At 41.6% G+C, this 19697-nt stretch overlaps 1 protein-coding gene across 12 annotated transcripts in view; it reads right to left on the reverse strand.

The window, feature by feature from the left end:
• Positions 1–19697, reverse strand: part of OTOG (otogelin) — a 208398-nt gene that overhangs the window by 143718 nt on the left and 44983 nt on the right. For all 12 annotated transcript variants that reach the window (XM_061610232.1, XM_061610233.1, XM_061610231.1 and 9 more), the window contains 8 exons: positions 18784–18916; positions 17843–18020; positions 16660–16784; positions 15152–15364; positions 13291–13456; positions 11919–11993; positions 5770–5813; positions 4276–4426 (listed from right to left, as the gene is read on the reverse strand). In XM_061610232.1, the coding sequence (XP_061466216.1) occupies positions 4276–4426; positions 5770–5813; positions 11919–11993; positions 13291–13456; positions 15152–15364; positions 16660–16784; positions 17843–18020; positions 18784–18916 (1085 nt within the window). The remainder of the gene's footprint in view (positions 1–4275; positions 4427–5769; positions 5814–11918; positions 11994–13290; positions 13457–15151; positions 15365–16659; positions 16785–17842; positions 18021–18783; positions 18917–19697) is intronic.

Here is a 19697-nt window from a genome sequence, read left to right on the forward strand (position 1 = left end):
CGGAATGGTCAAAGCTGAGACACCAGACTAACATGCATCCAAACTCAGAGGAAGGCAATGGAAAACCACCTCTGAATACCTCTTACCATGAAAACCCTATGAACAGAGTATCCAATATGCAACACGAGATAGTGCTGGAAGATGAGACCCCCAGGTCAGAAGGCACTCAATGAGCTACTGGGGAAGAACAAAGGACAAGTACGAGTAGCGCTATGACTAATGACACAGCTAGGTCAAAGCTGAAAGGAAGCTCAGAGGCTTGATGTGCACAGATCCAAAAGGAGAGTCTGAAGATGTACAATGTAAACAACAGGAACATGGAATATGAGAAGCATGAACCAGGGAAAGTTAGAAATTGTCAAGCAAGAAATGGAACGTATCAATATTTACAATACTTGGCATGAGTGAATTAAAATGGACAGAATGGGACATTTTCAATCAGGCAACTACAAAATATTTTATGCAGGAAATGAAAAATTAAGAAGAGACGGGGTTGCTTTAATAATGAGAAGTGATGTACCAAAAGCAATTAGGAGCTACAACACAAGGTCTCAGCGACTGATATCAATGAGATTAAACGGAAAACCTATTAACATAACCATCATCCAAGTCTATGCTCCAACGGCAAATGCAGAAGAAGAGGAATTGGAGAGATTTTACGCAGAAGTACAAGAGGAAACTGATCACACACAAAGACAAGATGTGCTGATAATCATGGGGGGCTTAAATGCAAAAGTAGGAACAAAACGGTCACAACCCTAAATGCAACAATACAGCAACAGTAAGTAGGGACAAAGAGAACTGTTACAATATTTATTGTACAGAAATAGAAGAGGACAACAAAAAGGGAAGAACAAGAGCCCTATTCCAAAAGATAAGAGAAATGAAAGGGAAATTTAAACCAAGAGTAGGGATGTTGAATAATCAACAGAGGAACACATTGACTGACAGAGATGAAATAAAAGGAAGATGGAAACAATACACTGAAGAACTCTGTAAAAGAGATGCCAGGATGACAGATTCATTCACGGAGGAACCATATGATGAAGAACCAGAAATGTTAGAATGTGAGGTGAAAGCTGCTCTTAAAATACTTGGAAGAAATAAATCACCAAGAACAGATGGCATATAATAGAGTTGCTACAAGCTACTGAGACTGAATAAGTCCACCTTTTGACAAAAATTTGTCAAGAAATATGGAAAACTAAACAATGGCCCACAGACTGGAAGCATTCAATATATATCCCAATTCCAAAGAAAGGGGATCCCAGGGAATGCAGTAATCAAACTATTGCCTTAATATCCCATGCAAGTAAAATAATGCTCAAGATTTTACAACAAAGGCTCTTACCACATATGTAGCGAGAAATGCCAGATGTCCAAGCTGGATTTAGAAAGGGAAGAGGCACCAGAGATCATATCACAAACATACATTGGATAATGAAACAGACCAAGGAATTTCAGAAGAAAATCACCCTTTGCTGTATGGATTACACCAAAGCCTTTGACTGTGTAGATCATGAAAAACTATGGAATGCTTTAAAAGAAATGGGGGTGACACAGCATCTGATTATCCTGATGCACAACCTATACTCTGCACAAGCTACTGTAAGGACAGAATATAGAGAAACTGATTGGTTCCCCATCAGAAAGGGTGTGAGACAGGGGTGTATATTATCACCCTATTTGTTTAATCTATACACAGAACATATCATACGGAAAGCGGGATTGTATCAAGATGAAGGAGGTGTGGAAACCTGAGGGAGAAATAGCAATAATTTAAGATATGCAGACGATACCATACTCTCAGCAGAAACCAGTAATGATTTGAAACAAATGCTGATGAAAGTTAAAGAGAAAATCACAAAAGTAGGACTACAGCTGAACATCAAAAAGACTAAAGTAATGACAACAGAAGATTTATGCAACTTTGCAGTTGACAACGACATTGAACTTGTCAAGAATTATCAATGCCTTAGCACAGTCATTAACCAAAATGGAGACAATAGTCAAGAAATCAGAAGAAGGCTAGGACTGGGGAGGGCAGCTGTGAGAGAACTAGAAAAGGTCCTCAAATGCAAAGAGGTATCACTGAACACTAAAGTCAGGATCATTCAGACCATGGTATTCTCAATCTCTATGTATGGATGTGAAAGTTGGACAGTGAAAAAAGCGGAAAAGAGAAAAATCAGCTCATTTGAAATGTGGTGTCGGAGGAGAGGTTTGCGCATACCACGGACTGCGGAAAAGACAAATAATTGTGTGTTATAACAAATTAAACCAGAACTATCAATAGAAGCTCAAATGATGAAACTGAGGTAATCATACTTTGGACACATCATGAAAAGACATGATTCACTAGAAAAGACAATAATGCTGGGAAAAACAGAAGGGAGTAGAAAAAGAGGAAGGCCAAACAAGACATGGATTGATTCCATCAAGGAGCCACAGACCTGAACTTACAAGATCTGAACAGGGTGGTTCATGACAGATGCTCTTGGAGGTCACTGATTCATAGGGTTGCCATAAGTCATAATCAATTTGAAGGCACATAACAACAACAATTCTTATTTACTGTGGCCAAACTGAAGCTGATTTTAATGAAAGCAAAGTATTAAATGAATTTGCTGCCCTGGGCTCCTACTGGGAGTAACAGCAGGATATAAATCTAATAAATAAATAAATAATTTTAAAAAGAGATTTCTATTTAAAGAATTAGGAGCTTCATTTAAGCTCATGATGCCTTGTACACACAGAACAAGTAAAAGAAAAGACATATTAGATTCTATGTACCAAGGCTACTTTAGGAAAACTGAAAGGGTAGACTAGGTCGAGCTTCTTTACAAATTTTGGAAAACAAAGACAGTCTGTGTAAGAAAAGATAAATAATCACATACATAGTATGATGGTGGTGTTCATGGTGGGCTGAGTTCATAAGCAAACCTTTAAGCATGCATGCACACAAGAATTATCTTCCCATAGTCTTTTAAACTATTTAAATCAACTGAAAGTCCAGTCAATTCTCAGATTTCCTTTAGACATATTATATGTGCAACAGTTTATTTATTTATTTATTGCATTTGTATACCGCCCCATAGCAGAAGCTCTCTGGGCAGTTTACAACAATTAAAACCATTTAAAAAATATACAAATGTAAAAACACATTTTTTAAAAAGCAATTTTAAAACACATGCTAAAATGCCTGGAAGAAAAGGAAAGACTTGACCTGGCGCCAAAAAGATAACAGCGCACCTCGTCAGGGAGATCATTCCATGATTTGGGGGCCACCACTGAGAAGGCCCTCTCCCTTGTTGCCAGACTCCTGGCTTCCCTCAGAGTAGGCACCCAGAGGAGGGCCTTTGATGTTGAGCGTAGTGTATGGGTGGGTTCGTGTCGGGAGAGGTGTTCTATCAGGTATTGTGGTCCTAAGCTGTGTAAGGCTTTATAGGTTAAAACCAGCACTCCTGGTTCATCTAGTCCAGCATCCTGTTATCACAGTGGCTAACCAGATGCTCAAGGGAAGCCTTCAAGCAGGACCTGAGTGCAAGAGCACTCTTCCCTTCTGCAGTTTCCAGCAACTGGTGTTCAGAAGTATGCTACCTTAGAGTAGAAGGCATTTCACAGCCTAGGGACTACCACTGAGAAGGCCCACACTGCAGTAGCCTGGGGGTTGGCCTTGATGGCCTTATAGGCCCCTTGCAACTCTACTATTCTATGATTCTGTGACATAGTTTCCACACAGAGACACTATTTTTTATTTAAATGGACTCCCAGTGAGAGAGCTCCATAAATCCCAAGACCAGCCTTCCCCAATCTGGTGCCCTCCAGATGTTTTGGACTACAACTCCCATCAGTCCAGGAGCAAATGAGAGGTGTAAGTCCAAAGCACCTAGAGGGCACCAGATTCATTCCTAAATATACTGAAGGAGGAAAACTACAACTTTAAAGGGTACCGCTGTCCCATGGAATAGTACAGGGCTGTACAGGAATAAGAATGTGTCTGTTGTCATTTATTTATACATACATACCCCCACCCTTCCTCCTCCTGTGTAGGCTTTTAACACTGTTTTGCTGCATGGTGCTTGCTTTTTGTTATCCAGCATATGACAAGAAAGGGGGAGCACAAAATAACTTGAGCTAGCCATATTCATCAACTGTCTTCAAGTTCTTAAAGACAAAAGGCAAAACTACCAAATGAACTGTTGTACGCTAGGTGGTGAAATGGGCAAATCGAACAAAAAGATAAAATTTAACAAAGATTTTGTTTTTACTTACCCATGAGGACACATGCACCCTGAAAAACAAGGAAGATGTGCAGATACAGTGAGGTTTAGCAGTTGATTTTCACATGTTCTCTCCCTGCCTAGTTCCATTGTTTGTGGATTACTGCAGTTTACGTAGATCTGGTCATCAGGACAATCATGAACTACAAATATAGAACACACACAAAAATGATAATCAGCTTGCTATTTATCATAAACCCCTGGAACCCCCTCTTCAGAGGTAGAGCCTAGCCATATTCCTCCATTTTATATTCATTCATTTGGACTTCAGTCCTATGCATCTAATTTTTTAGAGTTTTTTTATCCCTCTATCTAAGAATTCAAGATGTTCTGATAAAATTGACTGGAGGAGAGTCAGAACCAACAACAGAAAGTACTTCACACAATTCATAATTAGTTGATGGAATTTGCTGCTACATCTTGTGGCAAGTAGTTTATATGACTTTAAAAGGGGCTTAAACAAGTTCATGAAGGAAAAATCTATCAGTGACTACTACTAGTCATAATCGCTGTATTGAACCTCCAGGTTTAGAGTCAGTATGCCTCTGAGAACCAGTTGCAGGGGAGCAAAACAAAATATAAACTAAAAATGGGCAGCAGTGGGGCATGATGGAGTGGTGAAGCCACTGCCACATCTGCATCTCCATCACTCACACTGTCCAAGAAGGTGGAGGACAGGTAAATCACTGTGCCAGCCTGGATGACACTGGGTCCAGCTTGGGATCCACTGGATCCTGGATTGGGTCAGCCTCCCCCACCCTGCCACTGGAATATCCCCTACATGTTCAGTAGGCATAGCAGAGAGCTCTGCATTGGCAGAATGACAGTAGCATCATTCCTTGGGCAGAGGCTAGTGGAAGGGGATTTGGATTGCAGCCTAACATAAAAACCAACAGAAGTTAAAAACAAGCAGCAGATCTCAGACAAAAATACTGGGAGCAGCAGGATTGCATGCTACATCTGTCATCTGGCTCAAATTTCTTCTGCTACCCTTAACAAGAGTAGGAATGATTGAGGAATTTTATTTCTATCAGTTCTAGTATGAACTGACCTGATTCACACCTCCCAGACTAAAGTGCAAACTGTAACATAATTGTATTTCAGATTCTGCAGTTCTCAGAATCTTGTGATACAGTTCTCAGCTCTAAAACTTAACAAAATGTGTCTAAAATTTCTTATTCTATTATAAAACATGTTTAGAAATGTATACATTGAGAAAAATTATTTAAATAGCATTTGGTTATGAAATATACATATTTAAATATGAATTTCCATGCATTTTTTTAAAAAAGTACAGATTAATAATGCAGAATCATACACTGAGCTAGTGGAAAACACGACTACATTTTTCCTTCAATCTCTCCCTGTTCCAGGCTTCTTGTGCATGCATCTGTGTGTGCATGCATCTATGTGTGCATGTACACATACACAAGGCTGGGATTCTCTGAAGGGATACTGGGTTATATATAATCTTTACATTATTTACCGATGTTGTTTTCTTCGCAGTTCATAATTCCATCTCTGCAATGGCTGAAACAAAAATACAAAAAGTCAGGACCATCAGAACTTTTAAAAACTGTTAAGAATCTGGCCAAAGAGTTATTCAAAGAAAGATATAGCACATACCAGTGCATACATGCTATTTTTCTCCAATTTCAACTCTTGTACCCTTCTCAAACTGCTTTTTAAATAAAAACAATAACTGCTGGATTATAATGCATTAAGAGCCTCAGTGCTATTACTTGTGGACTGAATTGAGACAAAAATAATTTGCACATATGTGGTAATTGGCTGACGAATTCTAGTATGTCTGTCATCAAAAACAGTTTTGTGAATTATCACTGTTTTATGTAATTATTATTATTTTTATTATTTATTAGATTTATATCCTGCCCTTCCTCCCAGTAGGAGCCCACTATCTATACTTTTCTGCATTTCAATTCCCTCTGATGAAGGATAGGGAAGCCACATATTAGAGGATGGCACCCATTGCTCCTTTCAAGATGTGGACCCCTTCAAGATTTTAGTACATGAAGGGATCTTTGTGCTTCTATTTAGCTTCTATCCCAAGGTACAAATATACCCCATCCTCAACTGCAACTTGAGTATTCTGAAATGTTTTTCTGTTAGCCGTTCCTCCATGAAACCATAAACCATATTTAAAATTTTCTCAAAATTTCAAAATAAATATGTGTGTTGCATGAAAGCTGCTAGAAGAGAAGCTCATAGGGCCACAGCCATCTTTTCATATTTTGCTTTGAAAAAGCAGCTATTTCACTTTAATTTAGTTCTATAAAATATAAAAAAGCTACAAACAAACATTTGCATCAGGTTTGTTTTTGCTTTTATTTTACATAGCTCCGCAGGTCCTCCACCCAGGAGTCCTGGCACACCCCTGCCACCATCTTCTTGAGTGATATAATCAGTTGCAGCAATCTCAGAATTGGGTTCTCCAGGTATTCCGGTTTGCGGGACAGAGCGTCTGCCTGCTTATTCTGTGCATGAGGGATGTAATGGATTTTGAAGTGGGAGCGAGCAAAGAACTGAGCCCAGTGCACCTCTCTCTGATTCAGCTTACGGGCAGTGTGGAGGCTCTCCAGGTTCCGATGGTTGGTGCGCACCTCAATCTCGTGCTGTGCTCCTTCCAAAAATTATTTATTTATTATTTATTTAAAATATTTCTATCCTGCCCTTCTACTCTATAATAGGGCACACAGGGCAGCTGACAAAAATAAAACCATACACGTACATAATAAAATCGTAAACATTAAAATACAAAAAATACGGATGGATGGATGGATGGATGGATGGATATGTAGATGTAGATACACTCACACTCACACATACATATACATATATATAGGGAGTGGTACTAAAGGGAGGTATTAAAAGATGTTGCCAAGTTTCAAATGCATCCCGAATGGCCAACAACTCTTTTCCCCACATGGTATAGTTTTGATCTGAACTTGTCAACTTCCACGAAAAATATGTGCATGGTCTCAGACCCCCCCCCCAGTGCTGGTTGTAAAAGCACCACGCCGATGGCCATGTCCGACACATCCGTCTCCACCACAAAAGGGTGTGCAGGGTTAGCGTGTTGCAGTATGGGTTCTAAGGCAAACCGAACCTTCAGCTCAATGAAGGCTCCTTGCGCAGCATCAGTCCAGTGAAAGGGACCCGAGCCTTTTAGGCAGTCCATGAGGGGAGCAGTCTTGTCAGAGTAATTAGCAACGGACCAATGGTAGTAGTTGGCGAACCCCAGGAACTGCTGAAGATCCTTCTTTGTTTGGGGAGGCTCCACGTGAGGACGCAGTGGACCTTGTCTGGGTCCATCTTCATCCCGGTAGGAGAAATGCAATACCCCAAAAAGTCCAGCATGGTCAAGTCAAAACCACACTTCTCCAGCTTGGCATATAGACGATGTTCCCTGAGACACTGTAGCACCGCCTGCATGTGTCCATCGTGTTCAGCTGGAGAGTCCGAATAGATTAGGATACTGTCCAGACACACGATCATGAACCGGTCCACATATTCCCTAAATATGTCATTCATGAAGTTCTGGAAGACCCTGGGGTTATTGGATAGTCCAAACGGCATGGCCAAGTACTCAAACTGTCTGTACTGTGTCTTGAAAACTGTCTTTCACTTATCCCCCTCCTTGATTCGTACCAGATTGTAAGCTCCCCTCAAATCCAGCTTGGTATAAATCATGGCTGACCGCAGTTGCTCCAGCATCTCCGTGATGAGCGGTAGGGTGTAGCTGTTGGGAATGGTGATCTTGTTCAACTCTCGATAGTCATTACACGGGTGTAGCTCCCCATTCTTCTTCTTAACAAACAGCAAAGGGGCCCCAGCCGGAGACTGGGAGGGTCAAATGAAGCCCCTCTTCAGGTTAGTTTCCAGGAATTCCCTTAGCGCTGCCAGCTCCAGTTCTGACAAGGAGTAAATCCATCCTGCAAGGATACGCACCCCCAGCATCAGATTTATGGCACAGTCGACGAGTCGGGGGGGGCAACTAATCGGCTTCCTTTTTGTCAAACACATCCCAATACTCCTCATACTTGGCCGGCAGGACGACTCCCTCCTGTAGTGCAACTCCTGCCACGATATCGGGGGGAGGCTTCTTCTGCGGTTGGCAGTGCTGATGGCAATATCTCAAAGTAAACACCACCACCACTTCGTCCCAGAAAATTGTGGGATTGTGTTGAACCAACCAGGGCATTCCCAACACTACTGGGAAGCAGGGCAGGGAAGCCACATAAGATGATAGTCTCTCCACATGTCCCGGGATTTCCATTCCCAGCATCTCCATCGCCGTGGTAACAGTTCCTGACTTTAGGGACTGCCCCATCAATGGTCTCGACAGACAAGGGCCGCTCGAGCATTTGGATGGGCACACCATGCTCCTGAGCGAAATTCCAGCCCCTAAAACTTGACGAACCTCCACTGTTGATCATGGTGCTGACCTGGAGACTTCGCCCCGAGGGAAGAGTCAGCTGAACCAGCAAGTGAAGGGCAGGCTGTGATGGGTGGGGTTGCTGGCAAGGCCGCAGTGTCTGCTTTGCTCCCAACTCTTGGGCCTCTACGAGATCTGGGATTTGAAGTTTTACTGCACTGGAGCTCTCTCTCCTTTGGAGGAGCATCCTCGGGCCAGGTGCCCCCCTTTCCCGCAGTACAGACATAACCCCTCCCTCCTGCGCTTCTCCTTCTCCTCCTCTGACAGGTGTGATCTAGCCCCTCCAATTTGCATGGGCTCCACCCCCAACAAAGTCAAGGTTCCCACGCTAGGCAGGAAACGGATGCAGGGGAGAGGTGTGAGAGCCTGAGAATGTGGAAATTCCACCCTGCGCTCCAAGTGGCAACCTTCAATCCGACTGTCTATCTGCAGACATAACTGGATCAGCTCTGCCAGGCTGCCAAGTGGGGAGATGTGCGCCAATTCGTCCAGCACTTCCGGGCTAAGCCTGTTCCGGTAGAAGTACGTCAAAGCCAGGTCATTGTATTCCACCTCCTGAGCTAACACGTGAAACATGTTAGTATAGGTCCCCACGGAGCCCTTCCCCTGTTTCAAGGCTCCTAGATCGCAGGCAACCGTTTCTTTAGGCTGAGGGTCACAAAACATCTCAGTCATGGCTGCGACGAAGGCAGCATATTGACCCAAGACAGGGTCGTTTCTCACCAGATACGGGGTAGCCCACTTCACTGCTTCTCCTTCCAAGAGACTGATGATAATCACCACCTTCACATCGTCATTCAGAAACTTGGCTTGTAGTATGCGTATGTATAGTTCACACTGGGCAAGGAATGTGGCTAACTGGTCACTCTGGCACCTTGACTCTAACGGGTGGCATGGCCAGTGGCCGCCATAGCAAGGAGGTAGTCCCACTGGCACCTTGACTCTGATGGGTGGCGCAGCCACCGGTGCCGCATCTCCTTGGGCAATCAAGGCTCGAAGGTTTTGATTCTTGAGCTGGAGATTCTGGGTTACTGCCTGGAGATTCTGGACTTAGGCATACAAGGCTTCGACGGTTTCTTGAAGTCCCCCTTTGGCAGTGGTGCTAGCCTCTATGGTGTCAGTCATGGGAGCGTCGGTGACAGGAGGTGATGGCTGAGTCAAGCTGTCCTACCCAGAGCCCAAGCCATGAGACGTAGGCGAGGGTTGGTTTAATTCTCAATTTATTAGTGTGATGGTTACATCCAAAGCAGTGCACTTCATAAACTTGTTTATTCTGGCTCACTACTTTCCCTAGCTAAGCTACCTAAACAGTCTCTGCAGCGTGTGGGGAGAGTTGACTCAGCACTAGAATCTGGATGGGCACCTGCTTAAGTAGGAAAGGTCTTTGCCCGTAGACGCCAGCTCCTCTGAAGTTCTACCCTCTGAAAGTCCCTCTTCTCGTGCTGTCTCGCGTGAGATGGAGGAGCTAGCCTCCGATGGCCCATCCGACAGCGGGGCTTTGCTAGGTGATGGCTCAGCTTCAGGGAGCAGGAAACTGGTTGGAGGGAAAGCGTTTGAAGTGCCAAGCAGGGATTCCTGTGGGGGTGGGGTTGGCACACGAGGGGTCGCTTCCCAACAGCTCAGGCGGGCAGCTCGCAGGCAGAGTGGATTCTGCCTCGATGGGAGGGCTGGTCGAAGAAGTCTGCAGGCTGTCAGTGCTCCCCCTTCCTTCAACACTCCCAGGGACCTCGTCCTCATCCAACTCCTCTCCCTGATCTAACTCCACTTGCACTCAGGGCTCAACACATATTCTGCAAGCTTTGTATTTGTCTTTGTGTCCAGCTGTTTGAGAACAAATCGGTAGGCTTCAGACATTAGTATGTGTGTAGGACACTAAAGTCAGAAAAGAATTACTTTCACTTGCTTTCCAGAACAGTAGCAGTTTTGACCTAATGTACTATTTTTTAAAAAAAGATCCTCTATAACCATCCAACCCAGCAGGGTGTACTTCTGAGTAGACTGTATAGGGCTGAGAATTCTAATCTGAAGTAGTTAGGCAGTGAACATTGAAGCAGGACTATCTTTATTCTGGTTTAATTAATCCATAACACTGTTGTCTTTGGCTCCACCCATCATCAACTCTGGAGCCACCCTCCACCAGCATGCAGGTCCAAACAGATTACCTCCAAGGGAACTTGGCTCTCAACAGGTAAAATGTTGCCCACCCCTGACACAGGTCCCTTGAGTGGCACGCTGGGGACAGTCATTTCTAGAGATAAGGGGCCACTGCTCAGTGATAAGAGTAGACTTTTGCATGCAGGTGCTCTCCTTTTCAGCAGTAGCAGTTGATGGGAAAGTGCTGCTCACCCGGCTTCCCCACAGCAAGCATCACTGGCAGGAACTGAGGAGGAGGGGTAAGGTGGTTGGGAGCTCAGCACAGTGCAGGTGTGGTGGCAGGAACACTGAACTGGCTTCACCTCTGCTGTGCTTTCACTACACCAAGCTCCTCACCACCTTGCCCCTCCTCAGTAACTGGCAGTGACGTCAGCACTGGAAAGCCAGGTAAGCAACATTGTACTGACGAAGCCACCCCACCAACCACTCCTGCTTTTAAGTCCATGATATTTCCAGTAGAAAGGCTGGGAAAGGTCTCTGCCTGACCCACTGCCAATCAGGGTAGACAATGTGGGGTCATATGGACCAATTAAATAGTCTGACTCTGTGTTTATAGATCTCTCAAGCAACAAAAATATTCTTACCATGCCATCACAATATGAAGCTAATGAAAAATTGAACAGCAGGATGCACACAGTGCTGTATCTGTTACTAAAAACTGCCCCAGAATAAATACACGAGATAGCTAAATGGATAATAGTTTTTATTAATAATAATACTGCAACAGGCAGATAACATCTTTCCCAGACATCAGAAAATGTGACTGGAGCTGGTTGGTGTAAAACTCCTCTCTGTTCCCAAACAAGGGCAAAACCAACTAGTCTAGGTCACAGACCAGCTAATTGGCTGAAGTGTGCTCTTGCCCACCTGCCCACAAAGGATGAGTCATCAGGGCAACGTGGACAGCCACACACCAGCAGCTTGGTGTTTGGCCATAAACATAGCAGAGTGACATTGTGCCAGACAGAATGCCTGACAGAACCCACAGAATATTAGAAAATACCCATACTGTGGGAATAGCTTACCACTTGCCCAAAGATGTGATTATATTTTCTCCAGGTGAATAGTCAATACCCTGAAAATAGCAGGGGCATTCATTTCTAAAAGGGGAAAAAACAGACATTTGTTTCCATGGAAACAGCAAAGACTTCACCTGTTACAAAGAAGCAGAGGCCTTCAAAATGACTATTAACATATACTGTAAGCAAGTATTCTTGCCCAACATTGTATATTGGAATGCATTCATATTGAGATACTAGTCACAGCCAAACTATGTAATTTATGCACATACAGATGATAGCACATATGGACAACAATTTGTTAAACTGTTTTCCCTTCAGCAGTAATCCATACTGGTCACAAAATACTTGTTTTTAAAAAATCTAAGGGAAAACAGAATGAATACTGCTCTGACAATTAATGAATTATACTTTCTTTCTCACACAGTCTTAAGATAATGGAACTGTAGCATAATACAAATTTGGTCATCTCACATAAACTCAGCACTGATTTATGCTTGGAAAAATAAGTTTGTTTGCTGCTTCTCCTAGCCTATGCAATAGATTTTAGGGATCAACCAATCAGCTGTGATGCTACCAGGGACACTGTATGGTAAAAAGATGGTGGCCCCATCAGTACATGGGGCAACCATCTTTATTCTGTGCAACTGCACAGGAAAAGATTGCAGTTCACAACACGTGGCCACTTTCTGGAGCATTTTCAAGAAGTATTTTACCACATTTGGCAAGCGCTGTGCTTTGTAGCTGCTCCAAGCAGCTTTAAACTGTAAAAGAAAGAACAAAACATTAACGGTCAGTCCTCAGACCACCTATTATGTACTCCTCAAAAGTACTTCAATTTTACAAAAACATTGGTTTTAAATATGTATACTTCTTAAGACTTTTTCTTTAAAATCTGCACAGAAACAAGATAGAACACTTTGCAGCGTATGTGAGCATGAGACAAAAATTGACTTAATCTGTCCATCCGTTCCTAGGTGAGGATTCAAGAATGCTTAGCTCTGGAACTGAATTGTTTTTGAGTTGCTGTATACATCTTTTGCTCATCACTGCCTGTGTCTTCCCTTAGTAAACAGGAAGCAAAAGCCTTGGGAGGGCCGTAAGAGAGCCACTCCAGTGCACTCTCTCATAATTTGGAATGGCAAACCTGGGGGGGGGGCTGGCCACCCCTAGTTTTCAACTACCCTGTAAGCATACAAAACTCCATATTTCCACTGCAGCCCAATGCTGAACCTGGTCCCACATACTTCTTTTCTGCCTCTTGAGTTATGCAGTTTATTTTATGTCTGTAAGTTTGGCCAATTTCTTTGCTAGCCTCTTAAATCTGAAAATATGCCTTTACAAAGCGATTATATCAGCCCTACCAAATTATACTTACTGTTGTACACATCTGTCAGTTTTGATGTTCATATACATTCCAGAAGGACAGGTGCAGCCTTCAACACAATCATCACTGCACGTCTCTGGCACGGAGAATGCTTGGCAGGATTTTCCACAAGTAGATACACAAGTACTGTACTCCTTTGTATCTTCACATGAAAGAGCTACACAAATGAAACAGGATCTCTCACATTACAAGCCAAATGCATAAAAAGCAATCCACTCTCAAAAGTCTGTAACACATTTCATCCCATACATTGGGATACTTACTTGTAAGCTTACTTGGAAATAAGTCCCACTGTGTTCAGGGGTTCACTCTGAAAAGTGTGCAGAGGACCACAACTCAAGCCATAGTTTAATTAGCCCCAAACCACGTACTTCTATATTGCTGCCTGGAGTATTTATGGTTCTATTGCACACAAAAACAGGTCTTCCGTTGTTTATTACACTGTCAACATTCAGTGTAGCCCTGAAACCTTTTTCTACTAAGAACCCTCTTGGGTTAATCTTCACAAAAGTACTGTGAATTATACTTGAAAATCAGTTTGGATCCCATCTACATTATTAAATATAACTGTGTCACTTAAATAGGAAAAATAAAAATAAACTGGACAAAATAATTTTAGGTGTGTGAGTGCAAGGGCGGGGGTAGAGAACCACTTCTGAAGATACCTCAACAGAGATCTTCCTCAAGATCATTAAGTAAAAATGGATTTGATCCAAAGGTGTCTTTCCACCAATTAAATGCCTCTTCCGCAAATAGAAGGGCTGTCTTCAACCTAGCAGAAGAGCACTGCATGACAAAATGAGTCCCAATCCAAAGAAGTTCTTCCATTTGTGCAAGCTTTTATGCAAGACTTTGTACAAGCTCTTTATGGAGATATTTTTATAGCCCACTAGAGCTCATATGCTACAGCAGGGGTGGGGACACTCAAGCCAGGGGGCCAAATGCAGCTTCTGCAATCCTCTCTATCTAGCTCTCAGACCACTTCCTCAGGCATGCCTCTCTCTAGACCAGTGGTTCTCAAAATCTTTTGGTTCGCGGCGCACTGTAAAACATAAAAATTTTCTGGCACACTTCATGTACAACATTAAAATATTAATATATTTTAAACTATGAATAAAATTAAACTATAGAAAACTATTACTTACCCTATACAAATGGGTTTCTTCTCATTTTTAAATTATACTTTCATAATATTTGAGGCACACCTAGCCACCTCTTAGGGTGCACCAGTGTGCCTGGGCGCACCATTTGAGAATCACTGCTCTAGACCATGCACTTCAATGGCCCTGCTCTACACCCTCATTTACTTTACCTGGCTAGAATGTATCCTTTAGCTGTGATAATGTCTCTTACTTGGAGATATGGATGGGTGGAGGGAGGGAGGGAGGAGTGTAGAAACTACTGATTTTTGCATGGCTGCAGTGGTATATAGCCAACTATACAATGGTAAGAGTCACATTTGTTGCTCTACCCATTTTTGCCTCCAGTTCCAGACACCACTGGCACGTGGACCCAAGAAGGCTGCTCACAAGATCATGTGGCACTCAAACTGATAACGTTTCCCTGCCCCACCGCACAGCATGGGTTTTCTTTATTACCATGTTTCTCATATTGTAAGGCAACTCTTTGATATATTGTATCCCTGAGGGAAATCTTCAGCTAGCATGTGCAAAAGTTAACGTAACAGTACTTATGCACTTTTTCCTTCTGCTCATGGTTCTTTGAATCCAACCACATGCATTCAGTTCAGATATCCAACAATTTAGATAACTGAATTTAATTTGTCTTGAAATTTACAGAAGATGTCAGACAACTATTAACAAATGGAATTCCATGCTGAAAAATAACTTACCGCATTCTGGGATATTACTCCGAAAGTCTACCACAACTCCATATCTATGGCACAGGTGGGCATAATGGGACAGAGCGGAGCACATGCAGATCTGCCCACATTTACAGGTATCTCTTCTACACTGTTCAAAATAGGGGAGAGGGCTCAGGTAGGAATGGCATGGGACAAAGAGATCTTTTGTAATGATGCTGCAAACTTCTGTTGCATAAGTGGCTGTTAAAGTAAAAGACAGTAATAACTATTTAGTTAGAGAGCCTCTAAATTCAATAGCATTGCAAAGACCTTCTTTTGTGGAACAAACATTAAATCCTCAGGTATGGAGGATAAAATAAAATCCTCAGGTATGGAGGCTACTCTTAGGAACAAGATACATATTTTTATTAGAAGATCACTAGTTTCACATCTGAGCTCTTTGAGAACTCTTGGGTGGATGTCATCAGACACAGCATTTTATTAGTTTTTATTTAGTCTATTAGGCCTAGAACCTCATCTCTCATTACCACTAATTGCCTCAGTTCCTCAAACTCTCTTCTGTGAAAGATAGTTCAGGTACAGGGATCTCCCCTATGTCTTCCACTGTGAAGACAGATTCAAATAATTCATTCGGTTTCTGTGCATTCTCCTTATCCTCCTTTACCACATTTTTGACTACCTTGTCTATGTAAAAACTTAGTGGGCAACAATTTCAAGGTATGGAAAATTCAAGTGGAAAGCGCTGGGATTTCCCTCATTATCAAAGTGACATTAGAACAGGGGTAGCCAACGTGGTGTCTTCCATGTGTTGGACTTCCAACTCCCAGGGTCAGGGAAGATGGGTGCTGTAGTCCAGCAACATATGGAGGGCACCACATTGGCTGTATCAGAACCTGGCATTTCAAGAGTTACACAGTAACACTAAAAGCATTATCTTATCTTGGTAATGTAAAGATTCAATGCCAACAAATATATTTGGGACCAGGATGCCAATTCTTTAATTATATATTTTTTCTCCAAAAGTATATTTCACTGACTCCAATAGGTCTTCATTACATGAATATTTGTTTAGGATGCACAGGACAAAAATGCTGTTTGATGCAATATTAAGCATTTTGACATTGTCAAACCAATCAACAATATCTGTGTGCAGTATCTTCACACTCACCTACCTGAAGACATATGCTAGAATTCCACTCAATTTGGATTTGGTACCGAATTTTCCAATAATTCACCTAATGTCTATAATTGCTAATTAGATTTATGTCGTGATTTTCCACAGCTATTTTTGAAAAAAGTTTTTTAAAAAAACACGCTAAAATATCAGTATTAAGATCAATAATTTTATCGATATTTCCTTTCATTTATTATTTCATTTCAAAATATCAATATTAATATTAATATATTTTGCAAGGGGAAAAATGGATCAGTAAAAGCAGCAGCTATCAGACAAAGAACAAACTCAAATTGATACCAGTCTGTAAGATGAAAGCCATGCTTTCGAACCAGCACCAGCCAACAGATCCCATCCCTACCTGCTTGTAAATGAACATCACATGGATCAATTGGGGAATAATCATGCTCAAGACCACAAGCTGATGAAGTTTTCCAGGAATTTCCAAAAAGGTGAGGTGTACTTTCCGGCACTCCTACTGGAGATCTTTTCTCCAAAATAAATAGATAAATAACAATGTCACAAAAGAACATACTTCAAATGGTGGGTACAATCTATAGCCATCCCAATTATTAAGGTTGACTCATTAATTTGCAGGACACTATGGACTGGTTCCATTGTGGTTTATCCCATAATAGGGTTCTGTAAGCCTTCTCCTTTAAGTGTCCTCAATTTTTTGTGAGTAGTTCTCTATAAGAAAATATTTGTTAAATTAAATCTTTGTTGATTAAATGGTAATCAAGGCTGAGAACATCTTAGATATGGAGTCTGTCATCAAAGGTGACTCTAATTTGATTGAGATACCAGAGATAAAAGTAGCATGTTCTCTGATCCTCCAAACTATGATCTGGAGGATTAAGAATAATGTTGTGCATGTGGACACTCTCCTTCCCCTTCCTGCCTCCCCTCATTCATACAGCTTAATGGGACTTCCTCAATTGTCAAACCACAGTTTTCTGTGATGTCTGAATCAGCAAACTATGGGTTGCGTGAACCTTCCAAACCAGGATTACAAATCACAGTGACATCTCAATAATGCCTTTGTCTCCAAATTGATTAGCGACCACATCTCTGGGATTAACAGTCATCATTAGATGGGGGCCCAGAACTAATCATGCTAGGTGCTACTCAGACCATACTACTAAAAATGCTAATATTGGTGAACGTATAATATTTTAGCTTTCAACTGTATCTAGCAAGAGGTTGCTCCAACATCTTTATAGTGGCTTTTATAGTGCTCTATATAGGCAAGTGTCCTTGTTTAGCACAGCCTTTGGTCTCATTCTACACAGCCTTCTATTCAGTGCCCTTTTCATTCTCCAGCATGATTACTTTATTTATTTTATTTATTTATTTATTATACTTGTATATCACCCCATAGCCAAAGCTCTTTTTATTCATACTTGGTTTTCCTGTCACATTTTAAATTATTTTCTTCTAATAATCTGTTTTTCTGTCTTGTTTTAAAAAAACACTATGAGTAGAAACTTATCAATATTTGTGATGGTAGATTTTTTTAAAGGAAAAGTTTGAATGGTACATACAGAAAATCATCTTGTGTGTTTCCATTGAAGGTCCCACAAAGACCTACAGTATCATCTTTCCATTGAGCATCAACTTTGAGATAGAGTCTCAGACCCTTCCAGTCATACAGTATTTGTAATCCAATATATGATTTAATTTGCAAAAATACTGATGAAAGTTTCCTTATTTCAAAAGCATCTAGAAGAGAAACATTGCAGAAAAATGCATCAACAGTAATTCAGAATATTACGCGATCAGGAGCTGCTTTTATTCTTCACAATGGGCTTAATGATTCTTGCAGACTGATCTTCCAAGCCATATTTGAATGTGGCTCAACAACTCCAAAACCTGGGTCCAGATCAAAATGAGCTCTATTTTACTCAGGCCATTAGCCCTTCCCGCCATCACTTTTCCCAAGCCTACCTAGATGAGAAGTGGTGATGGAGATTGCTCAAGGAAATGTAAGTCTCAAATTGGATGCTACCATGAGCACTTCTCACCACAAGTCCTCACTTGGGTGGCAGCAGCAAGGGCTGGGGAAGGGTTGACTGCCACTGTGACACTCTCAGTGATGGAACTGAGAAAAAGATAGAATTTAGAATTGAATCAAGCTAAAATTTGGGGGAGTATTTATAAAAATTTTATAAAAGTAATTTATTACTTAAGCTGATTTGGGCTGAGGAGAGTTAATGAATCACTGAAAAGGTTCCCTCCATGTATGGCTCTTAGTTCATCTATTTATATGATTAGTAAATATACAGCAAACAGCCGACTCCTGGTATATCATGAGATAATGTAGATATTGGAGGAAGGTAACAAAGAGTTAAGTGAGACTGTGAGAGAGGAGCAATAAAACCAGAGTGATTGACATGACATTAAAGCATTATGTGTATGGATAATTTAAATCATACCATTTTCACTCTTGAAATTATTGTTTTAGTTGCATATTTATTTTACTTACCATCAACATAAGGCAGATTAACTTTATACTGGTCATATACCAAAACATCTCCTGAATGAGTCAGAGTCACTTGCCTCTTAAAATCTTGATTGAGAATAAGACTGACTGATTGGATACATGTTTCATCTTGATTCTAGAAATAAGATGAAGATCAGCACTGTAATATAATTTGGTGGGATTACAATACAAAGAGTAGTTTTCATTTATTGATTATTTTAATAATTAAAAAGGAAGAATAATTAATTAAAGTGTACCATTATGAATTATTAGTCTTAACCATTTGATTAGCTCACAAATGGGCACATCAGGAGGGAATACAACAGCCATTGCATGTGGGAAATGCAGAGTCAAGTACATGCTGAGTCATGAAGCTGGCTTAGGAAAGTGAATAAAGGTAAAGGTAAAGTTTGCGACTCTTAGGGTGACGTCTTGCGACGTTTACTAGGCAGATCGTATATATGGTGTGGATTGCCAGTTCCATCCCCGGCCTTTCTTTACCCCCCAGCATATGCCGGGTACTCATTTTACCGACCACGGATGGATGGAAGGCTGAGTGGACCTCGACCCCTTTTACCGGAGATTCGACTTCCTCCTTCCGTTAGAATCGAACTCCGGCCGTGAGCAGAGCTTCGGCTGCGTTACCGCCACTTGCCACTCTGCGCCACGGAGGATCTTAGGAAAGTGAATATTGGATGCAATAAAGTGGTCAACACTTTGTAGTGGCTCAGCACTGCTGAGCAGGAGGTGGACTTGGACTTTCTATAGGAGCATTGGCCAGCTACAAAAGTCTTAAATGTACTAGAACTCCATCCTAGGTACAATCAGGAAACCTATAGAACAAAAGTGGATTTTCCTTCTTTTCCCCCCTCTCATTTTGAAGGGACATGCAAATTGCAGGCATAACTCAGACTTCT

This window comes from Rhineura floridana, chromosome 2, assembly GCF_030035675.1.
Source record: "Rhineura floridana isolate rRhiFlo1 chromosome 2, rRhiFlo1.hap2, whole genome shotgun sequence".
NCBI classification, from domain to species: domain Eukaryota; kingdom Metazoa; phylum Chordata; class Lepidosauria; order Squamata; family Rhineuridae; genus Rhineura; species Rhineura floridana.